At 29.6% G+C, this 11020-nt stretch overlaps 1 protein-coding gene and 1 long non-coding RNA gene across 5 annotated transcripts; both read left to right on the top strand.

The window, feature by feature from the left end:
• Window positions 1–3121: 3121 nt before the first annotated feature.
• LOC101514437 (uncharacterized) lies at window positions 3122–3445 on the top strand. The gene has a single exon (XM_004514109.2). It carries the CDS (start codon window positions 3122–3124, stop codon window positions 3443–3445), a length of 324 nt encoding a protein of 107 aa, XP_004514166.2.
• Window positions 3446–4391: 946 nt separating this feature from the next.
• On the top strand, window positions 4392–6625 carry LOC105852918 (uncharacterized). Of its 4 annotated transcripts, XR_001144794.3 has the most exons (4): window positions 4427–5010; window positions 5110–5238; window positions 5345–5823; window positions 6371–6625. It is a non-coding gene; the product is annotated as an uncharacterized lncRNA (long non-coding RNA). The 4 variants fall into 4 exon arrangements; XR_012162656.1 differs by having other exon boundaries at window positions 4419–4597; window positions 5073–5823; XR_012162655.1 differs by having other exon boundaries at window positions 4438–5238.
• The last annotated feature ends 4395 nt before the right edge of the window (window positions 6626–11020 follow it).

Below are 11020 nucleotides of genomic sequence, written 5' to 3'. Positions count from 1 at the left end.
CACATGATCATTTTGGCGTTGGTTTCACTCAAATCGGACTTATGGTGAAGGAGAACAGTGCAAAATAATGAATTTCACAAACGCATAAGTCGAGTATTTTAGAGAGAAATTTGGAAAAGTGTGTTTAGTTGACTAGCTAAATGAATGAAAGAAGATACTTAAATTTAGACAAAAACGGATAAAATTTTCTGAAATAGTCATCGATCACCGGTACCAAATCTCTTCCTTTTTCCTCCAAATGCGACTGCCCTGTTTCGTTTTCTTTAGTTATGCTATATTTTCTTCTTTCTGTTTTCAATTAAAATTCTTTTATCTTTTTTAATTTTTTAATTAGGGTTTACTCTTGCATATGAGTTTAACCCATAAAACCTATTTTACTCTTTTCTTTTATTTATCTATTTTTAAAAAATAAAATAAACAATTACCAAAACTATTTTTTTTATACAATTTAATTACTAAAATATTACTAATATTTCAAAATTAATATTTTATACAATAAAGTAATTAATTTTTAAAATACTTTAGTAACCAAAATTCTGATATTCTAAATAATCACTATAATAATACTTATTTTTCCATATACTCAAAAAAATTATTACCATAATTAGAGAATAGTCAAAATTATAAAATAAATAAATATAACATCAACACTTTATATTAATTACTAAATCATAATAAATACATATAAAATCACAATGTCATAATAAAGTATATAAAAATAAAAGAAATCAAACACAATATCACTATTATCCCAAAATAATTATTTATAAAATAAATAAGTAAAAATATAAAAATAGTTGTAAATAATTGAAATATAACTACATGCACATTTAACATCAATCAAATGCATTGTAAAATATTACATTAATTGTGTACACGCATATACGCGTAAAATCGCCAAAAATCTAAACTAAAATATTATTTTGAAAAATATATAAAATATAATATCTGTTATTTAGATTATTCATTTAGTCCAATATGTATAAAAGTAACGCATCATCTAAAACACCCATATAACGAAAACTAATCACGAAATTTATCAACATGTATTCTAATATAATTTTAACACCAAATGAATTATTTAAAATATTATTTCACTAATAAAATAATTTATTATAAAATTTAGGGTGTTACATTTTCAATTGGCTTGGACTCTGTCGTGTGTATTATATGGATGCAATCAATCACACTAACCAATTTGATGACCTTTTTTTTTTATGAGGTCGTGTAATGCGTTAAATAATTAATTTAGTTTGGGTTGCGGTGACTTGAGCGATTAAGAAATCAAGAAATAAGGCGATTTTTTATTCAAATTTTATTATTGAAGAGGTTAAACTTTTAGCATGAAGGTAGATCAAATTGCATGAAAAAAGATTTTGTTTTGGATATAATCAACGATACTCTCAAAACTTGGGTGTGTATTGACATAGCTTGTGGTTAATTATTTTATTTTTTATTTGAATAGTTTAGTTTGTATTTCTAATTTATTTTGATCATACAATACAAAAATTATAAATTTTCTGTTGTTTTTATTCTAAACACCTCTTATGTTTGGAATGTTTATTTAATATATTGATTTTTTTGCTAGTTAATGAAAAACAAGATATCATTTACCTATGAGTCAAATAAATGGTTTAAACAAATAACATCCCATAAGTGTAGTAGACCGTACTCAGATATTTGGTTATTACTTTTAGTTTTCCTTTTCTATATTGATTATCACATATTTTTTTACTCATTAATTAATTTCAAAAATATATTATATTATCAAATCTTTCAAAAATATTTCTTTTTCTTTATCATTGGCTTTTTTTTTGCCTGTCCTGACCTTTTTAAAAGTCTGGTCTGACCTAGAAGTCTATTTAAAATAATATTTAAAAAATATGAAACCTTCTTTAAATCCTAAAAAATAATTTTTTGTGTTAAATAATAGTTTTTTTTTTCTTTTTCTGAAAGAAACACACTCATTACTACCTCTTAAACAAATATGGAACGACTACTGAGATTGATTAATTGAACGCCTACTAAATATGAAATCGCTACCGAATATGAAACAGTTACTGAATATGAAATACTCACTGAGTGATTGCATAATTGATAGAATTTAAAATAGGAAATAATATTATTAATATAATAATAAATAAATAATATTAATAAATAATAAAATATATATAGGCCTGTCTGTCAGACATAATAGCTTTTTTATAAGCCTGAGACTGACCTATTTAAATAAATAGGCTTTAAAAACAGTCTGAGCCTAGTCTTTTTATTAAATAGGCCTGACTAGGCCATAAGTAGGTCAGACACCCTGACGGACGGCCTAACTTATTTCCATCTCTAGTTCCATGTTATTATTTTCCAATTTACAACTATATTAAATACATTACACCAATTATGGTAGATAACTAAAGATAATTTAATAAAATCATTATTTTCATTTCTTCATTTATCATTTTTTATTTGTGAAATTATTTCAGTTGTGTGACATTAAACTAAAATTAAGTAGGAGCTGAAATGAGAAGTTACGAGATACTCTTATAAAGAAAAATTAATATAATAATAATTTTCGTCAAAAAAGATCTTCTCAACCTAACTCTCTAAAAATTATTTCATCTTTAAATTGATCCTTTGAGAATAATTTTCTCCTAATTTGTCGTTGATTTTATGTTTAGTATTTTTTTTCTTTCTTCTATTACCAAAAAAGAAATTTAAATCAATTATATTCAATTCGACGGTTTTCAATCATAATTAAAATCAGAGTAGTTACACAAATTACAATGTTTGACTGACTTTACATGAAATTCAAGTGGTAATTTTCTAAAATAATTAATGGGCGAAGAATGCTATAAATTAAGAACCAAAATATAACTTTATCTTTCATAACACAACACAAACAAACAATAAAAAAATGAATCCTCCATCACATTCACATTTATCTTTGTTGCTCACCATTTTCTTAATCTTTATTTCTCACTCCATTTCACAAACAACCCCCAAATTATACGAAAATGTATGCAAAGATGCTTTGAAAGGCAACGAACGTTGTTTGACATTTCTGGAACCATATTCTCAAATAACTTCAGCAAAAGACTATATTACCCTTAGCAAATCAATCTTAGCGATGGCAATAGATAAGTCCATAAAAGCCCAAAATTATTTCAAAAGTTTGGTGAACAAATACCCTTCTTCACAAGCGATCAAAGCTTGTGCAACTTATTACAATACGTCGATTCGTTCGTTTCAAAATGCACTTGCTGAGTTGCCTGATGATAGAGAAACTGCAAGCTATGATGCAAGAGTTGCTGGTGATGGACCTGACCATTGTCAAAGTTACTTGGTTGTTGAAAAGAAAGTTAACATTTCTCTTATTACTACATTGAATAATGACATGCAGTTTCTTAGTTTTGTTGCATTTCTATCTGTAGAACGTCTTCCTAGTAAATGAGATGTGTGGTTTTTTTTTTTTTATTTATTTTTTTTATTTTTATGGTATGATGGCTAATATTTGTTTTTTAATAATATATATTATATACAAATAATGCATAAATCAAAATTATATCAACGTGTATCAATGTTTACCTTATATTTATTCTTTTTCTTAGAACCTTTTGTATCAACGTGTTTATATTTCTTTTCGCTCAAACGGATTACATTTAGAGTATCTCCAACGGTGAATGGGATTCACCATTTCATATCATTTTGAAATAATTCATTTATTTTTTACTCTAACTACGGTTCATTAAATAAGGCCCACCACTAATGGTCATAAATTTATTTATTATTCATAAATTAATATAAAAAAACGTAACAATGATGAAAGTACTGTTCCTTCTTGAGAGAAACGACAGCTTGACACATCTTCAACAGTGAACTCGCTAAAAATTGAATTTTACGTAATTAAACACTGGGACGAACTCATTTTACTACCGTTGGAGATGCTTTTAAGCATGTTTATGAGTTGGATAAAACCGACTTGGATTGAAATAAAAAAATGGTTCGAGTAAAGTAGATATTCAGTCCGGATAAAATCGAATGCCTTTGTTTTTCTAAATTATTTTTATTTTTGTAATTTTTGTTTTTATTTTTTAAGTCATAGATTTTAAAAGGTTTGGTCTATAGATTGCATATTTGATGATCATTTTAAAATCTTGCACTTTGGTAAGTTTGGTGCTTGCAAACATTTTCGGTTATTTTAGACCCCTACAATTTTTGTTATTTTTATACTTGTAAGTATTTTATGATAAAATTTATAAATTTGATATTTATTGTACATGTATATATTTGATGTTAAAACAATAGTGAAAATAGGTTATACTATGTTTTTGGAAAAAAATAAGGTTAGATATATATCCTTTTTGGCTAAGGATATGATTTTAAAAAAAATTAAAAACAAAAGAATTTGGATAAATCAAAATCCAACCCAACTTAAATAAAAAATAAGCAGTTTGATTCAAATCAATCCAATATTGTAAATACCAGTTTAATTTTTTATACCCAAACGAAAATCCCTTACACAGTTTAGATACTGATTTTGACATAGACTCATGGACGACCCTATCTACACCCCTTTCTCTCAAACAAAACTTTTGGAGTTTATGTAATTATTATTATCTTTTTAACGAAGTCGTATTTTTTTTAAGTAGGAATTCATTTTTTAGGATTTACATCGCTTGTGCTAGATTGTAACCGCGAACAAGAAAAATCGCTAACTTTTCAACAATTTCAAAATATTAAATGATAAATTACATTTTGAAAGTTCTGTTCATCCAAGTTTTTGATTTTTTTTTTTAAATTTATAGAAACATTACATTTCAGAAGTTTTACATTCATCCATATTTTTAAAATTATTTTAAACTTTTTGAAAATTTTGATTTTCAAGTAAGAGGTAAAATGGTATTTTCATGAGTTTTGATTTGGAGTTTGGAATTTTGATTTGGAATTTAGTGGTGATTTTTGTTTAGAGCTTTTGTGTTGCACATAAGGTGTTTGAGTTTTTTTGTTGCACTTAAGGTATTTGATTTTATGTCATATAAAGTGTTTGAGTTTTTTTTTTTTTTTCTTTTGCATATTAGGTGTTTGATTCTTGGCCTTTTCACTCTATTTCTCCAGAAATTGCATGTAGAATCCTTTGGATTGATGATGTATCTTCAATTTGGAAAGAACTTACACAATGACTCGCACAAGGTGATTTTGTAAGAATTTCTCAAATTACTTCTGATCTCTCCTCTTTGAGACAAGGTGATTCTTCTATAACCATCACTTATACCTCGGCCTATATTGTTGTAATACCTTTATTAATGTCAATGAATATCGTAATCATGATTTGGTCTTGTATTTTCTTTAGGGTGTGAATGACAACTATGTTAATGTTAGGTCTCAAATTCTTCTGTTAGATCCCCTTCCTTCTTTAACTAAAGCATATTATATGGTCCTTCAACATGGGAGACAACTGCAAATTTGCTTATTACTGGCTCCTACTGCCTTCGCAATTGATTCTCGATCTTCCTATATCAAATCCTTACAAGGCAAACAAAAACCTACCAACAAGAATTTTGGTGGAAAAAACTCTAATTCTAAATTGTGCACAAAGTGCAAGAAAACAATCATACCGTTGACAAGTGTTACTTTCTTCATGGATTTCCCTTGTTTATTAAACCACAAAGGCTGTTAGTCAGACTAAACCTCGACATATTGAGTCTTCCTCTCCAATTTTATCAAGAGAACAAATTCAAGGACAATTGGGTTTGCTTCTTTCCCAAACTTCTGGGTCTAATACTCAAGTCTCAGCCCTATTTACAAATCACAATATTCACACTGATTCAGGTAATGTTTCCTCATGTAATTTCCCTTCTATTTGGATATTGGATTATGGTGTTACTGATTATTTTGTTACTTTAATTTAATATGTTGCTTCATATAAATCTATTAAATCGATCTCTATCAAACTTCCTAATGGAAAATTTTGTACTGCATCCATTAGTGGTACTATTAAGCTCAAAAAATCCTTTATCCTTCACCATTTTCTTTTTATGCCATAGATCAATTTCAATAGTAATAGTATATCTGTTAGTAAATTGACACAATTTGTTCCCTATATTTTGAATTTTACTGCTAATTATTGTGTCTGTGAATCCTTTATGTTTGCTAATTTTACTGCTAATAAATCTTTTGTGTCAGTGAATCATGCCTCATTACGACTATTGATGGTACTCATATGCCATTAGAAGGCATTGGTTCTGTCTTCACACCTAACTTGTCTCTTTCTGATGTTAATTATATTCCTAATCTAACTTTTAGTCTTGCTTCTATTAGTCAAATATGTGATTTCGGTTATTCAGTTATATTTTCTTCCACTTCTTATTGTGTGCAGGTTCCATATTCCAAGAGGCTGATTAGGACAAGCCATATACACAGGAGACTTTATGTTTTGGATGACCAGTGAGTCTCAGATACTACAACCTCAACAACTACTGCTAACTTATTATCTAGTTTTCGCTTGAATTCTTCGTCTTCTAATTTTTATTTATGGAATTCTCCCTTTGGACATGTGATAGTGTTTCAACAAGTGTACTGAATCGTTGCAAGTAATAATAAAAACAGTAGTACTGAGTGTCGAACTCAAGAATTGTGTTTTACTATTGAATTATATTTAATTACGAAAATTGAACAAAAATTTTCTGATTTGATTGAAATAATATTTAAAACTAACAATGGTAATAAAATTAATCCTTTATAATATAAGAAAAATGTCAGAGATGAGTTTCACTTCGAATCCAACCTTGGTGTCTAATTGGATCCTAGTTACTGAATTCCTTTATTGAATTATTACCGAATTCTCTTTATTATTCTTGCCCTAATGTCTTAGTGACCAAACCTTTAATTCCAAAGTAACCCCTAATTCCTTAATGGATTTAAGATTAGAATTAAGCATTACCGTACATGAATTATCTTGTTAAACTATTGTCTTTGCAACTAATTTAATTGGTTTAATGAATTGCATATATCCCTAGACTACAAATTCATGAATTTCTCATCTCAAACATTTGTAAAGTCTACTTCCGTTTCAAAATACGAATCGTAGAACTTTTTAATGTTGATAAAGCAATAAAAAGCATTAAGCACATAGATGAGAAAAATAATTTAATAAACTCATTCATATAACTAGAAATCAAATAAGAAAAATAAGGGTTTCATCTTGTTACACTCATCCATAACAAATAGGGTTTAGTTACTCATGACAAAGATAGAAAAGATAGAGATTAAAGAAGAATTACAAGAATGATTCATGAACGATTCTTGATAAAACTGCTCCAATGGTGTTAGAAACAATCATCGTTGAGTTTCTCTGCTACGACACAAGCCTCTCAACTTCCCAATAGTCAAAAAGATCCCTAGGAGGTAAAAAAAATGCATTTTAATGAATGCTGTCACGTGCCACGCTCCCCAGGCGTAGCTTTTGCGCTTCAAGCGCGTCCCTACAGAGGCTTTAACCTTAAAATGCGCCTCAGGTGCGGCTGTTGCGCTTCAAGTGTACAAGTTATTCTATTTGACGTTTTCTGGATTTTTTGCCTCTTATGAGTCTGAATTGGGTTCTGGTGTCTTCATGAAGGTTGTAGCTATGGATCTTAGCTTTAATTTGAAATATGTTTGACTCCAATTGGAAATTGAAAACTTCAGATATGACTGAAATATTCTACATAGATCATGTTGATTTCTCACCAAAATTCAGCACTGCATTAAAACAAAGTAACAACGCAAAACTCCGAAAAATCTCTACTTAATCAAGGAAATAAGAACATAAACATTTCATTAAATCAAAGAAATAAAATTAACAAAATATATCAAATAACTCCTTAAATTAACTAATGAATAAAAGATAAATAAGACAAAAAATAATGAAAAATATGCATATGATGAAGAGTCATCAACATGTTTCTGCTTCTAGATTAAAATATTTGACTTCTACTGGAGCTTGAGGAAAGTTCCAAACCAGTGGTATTTCAAATTGTTGTGGTTGTAAACTTGCTAAGTTTCCAGCTTTATCATTTCGTAAAAGTGTTTCAGTTTCATATGCGCATTTTGATTTAGTTCACTTTGATATTTGGGGTTTATCACCGGTTCTCAGCAAAGGTGGATCTAGATATTATGTTTCGTTTATTGATGATTACAATCGTTATTGTTGAGTTTATCTTATGAAAAATCGATCTGAATTTTTTGGCATTTATCATATGTGTCGTGCCATAGTCAAGACTCAACATAATGTTGTTATAAAGTGTTTTCGCTGTATTTATGTGGTGAATATACCTCTAATAAATTATCTGAATTACTTGCTTATGATGGCACCCTCCATCAGTTATCTTGTACTCATACTCCTCAACAAAATGGAGTTGCTAAAAGGAAACATCGTCAAAAGGGTTATCGTTGTTATGATCCTCATGCAAGAAAACTATATGTTTCTCGTAATGTTGTTTTTCTTGAGCACATCCCATTTTACTATGTTTCCTTTGGTTCTCATATTATTAAGAGTTTAGAACTAACCCATATTGATGTGTGTGGTCCTAATGATAATGCTTCTAATGATTGTAATGTTGATAATTGCATGACAAGTACTACTACTCCACATGACGACACGCCCCTTGTCCCCCCGACTGTCCAACCACCTCATGTGATTGTTGATCCTCCGTCTCCGCCTCCTCGTTACCCCTCCCGTCAATGTAAGTCTACTTTATTACCTGATTTTGTCTATTCCACTTATTCATCTTCTTTTGCTTCTTTCTTAACATCTATTCACAATTTGTTTGAGCCTTCTTCCTATAAAGAGGCTATTCTTGATCCTCTTTGGCATCAGGCTATGACAGAAGAACTCTCTGCATTGCACAAAACAAATACTTGGGAATTAATAGCTCTTCCTTATAGAAAACGTGTTATTGAGTCTCGTTGGGAATACAAGATCAAAACTAAGTTTAATGGATCGATTATTGGGTCTCTTTTTAATCTATTGCCTTTGCGACTAATTTAATTGGTTTCATGACCTGCATCTATCCCTAGACTACAAATTCATTAATTTCTCATCTCAAACATTCGTAAAGTCCACTCCCGTTTCAAAACATGAATCGTAGAACATTTTAATGTTGATCAAGCAATAAAAAGCATTAAGCACAAATATGAGAAAAATAATTCAATAAACTCATTCATATAAATAGAAATCAAATCAGAAAAATAAGGGTTTCATCTTGTTACACTCATCCCTAACAAACATGGTTTAGTTACTTATGACAGAGATAAAAAGATAGAGATTAGAGAAGAGTTACAAGATTGATTCATGAATGATTCTTGATAAAACTGCTCCAATTGTGTTAGAAACGGTCCTCTTTGAGTTTCTCTGCTAGGGCACAAGTCTCCCCACTTCCCAATAGTCAAAAAGATGCCTAGAAAGTGAGAAAAAAAATGCATTTTAAAGAATGCTGATGTGCGTCTCGCACCCCAGGTGCAGGATTTGTGCTCCAGGCGCGCCTGGACAGTGTCACTGGTCCGGAAATGCGCCCCAGGCACAAATGTTGCGCTTCATGCGCACAACTTCTTCTGGTTGACATTTTCTACATTTTCTCCTCTTTTGAATCCAAATTTGGCTCAGGTGTCTTCATAAACGTTGTAGCTATGAATCTTAGCTTTTATGTGCACTTGGTGTGGCTCCAATTGAACATCTACAACCCCAAATATGGCTGAAATACTCCACATAGGTCATGTTGATTTCTCACCAAAATTCAGCACTGCACTAAAACAAAGTAACAACGCAAAACTACAAAAAATCTCTACTTAATAAAGCAAATAAGTACATACACATTTCATTAAATCAAAGATTTAAAATCAACAAAATATATCAAATAACTCCTTAAATTAACTAATGGTTAAAGATAAATAAGACTAAAATCAATGAAAAATATGCATATGATGAAGCGTCATCACTTGTATCCTCTGATTTTTCAAGTTCTTCTAGTTTGTCTGCATCTACTTCATTTGGTTCCGATAAACCTGCACTTTCATCATCTTGCTTTGACTTTTCAAGGTCAAGTTGTTTGTCATTAAATTTAACATGTATGGATTCTTCCACAATATGAGTTTTTCTATTAAACACTCTATAAGCTCGGGATCTTTCAGAGTATCCGATGAAGGTACATTTTTTAGATCTAGAATCATATTTACCAAGGTTATCCTTAGTGTTTAACATATAACAAGTACAACCAAATTGTTTAAAATAAGAGATGTTAGGTTTTTTACCTGTCCACAATTCATATGGTGCTTTATTCAATATGGATCTAATATAGACTCTATTTTGAATATAACATGTTGTATTAATTGCTTCATCTCAAAAGTGTTTTGCAACATTCATTTCATTTAACATGGTTCTGACTATTTCTTAGAGTGATCTATTCTTTATTTCTACAACTCCATTTTGTTGGGGTGTTCTAGGAGAGGAGAAGTTGTGAGAGATTCTATGTTTTTCACAAAAACTTTCAAAGAACTTGTTTTCAAATTCTCCACCATGGTCACTTCTAATTGTTATAATCTTAAGACCTTTTTCATTCATTATTTGTTTGCAAAATATGATAAGCACTTTGTGTTAAAAACTTTACCCATAACCACCTAGTATAATCATCTACTATAGCAAAACCATATTTCTTTTCACTTAGACAGGCTGTTTTCACTGGCCTAAAGAGATCTATATGTAAGAGCTCAAGGGGATTTGAGGTAAAAACCGAGTTCTTAGGGATAAAGTAGTTTTTTCTTTGTTTTCCCTTTTGACAACTTCACACATAATTTCAATTTTGTAACTAAGCTTTGGTAGACCTCTAACTAGTTGAAGTTTATTCAGTTTTGAAATTAATCTAAGGTTTGCATGGCCTAATCTTTCGTACCAAATTAGTTTCTCTTCATTTACTGACATAAGACACTTAACTTCTTGTTTCTCTAGACTAAACAGATTTATCTTATAAATGATGTTTTGCCTTTTACTTGTAAA

The sequence above is a fragment of the Cicer arietinum genome, chromosome 4 (assembly GCF_000331145.2).
Source record: "Cicer arietinum cultivar CDC Frontier isolate Library 1 chromosome 4, Cicar.CDCFrontier_v2.0, whole genome shotgun sequence".
Taxonomy (NCBI): domain Eukaryota; kingdom Viridiplantae; phylum Streptophyta; class Magnoliopsida; order Fabales; family Fabaceae; genus Cicer; species Cicer arietinum.
The sequence above is the reverse complement of the archived record's forward strand: the minus strand, read 5'-3'. Positions and strand labels throughout refer to the sequence as shown.

Excerpts from the sequence above, each read along its gene's own strand:
- LOC101514437 (XM_004514109.2), top strand. The coding sequence starts at position 3,122 with ATGGCAATAGATAAGTCCATAAAAGCCCAAAATTATTTCAAAAGTTTG.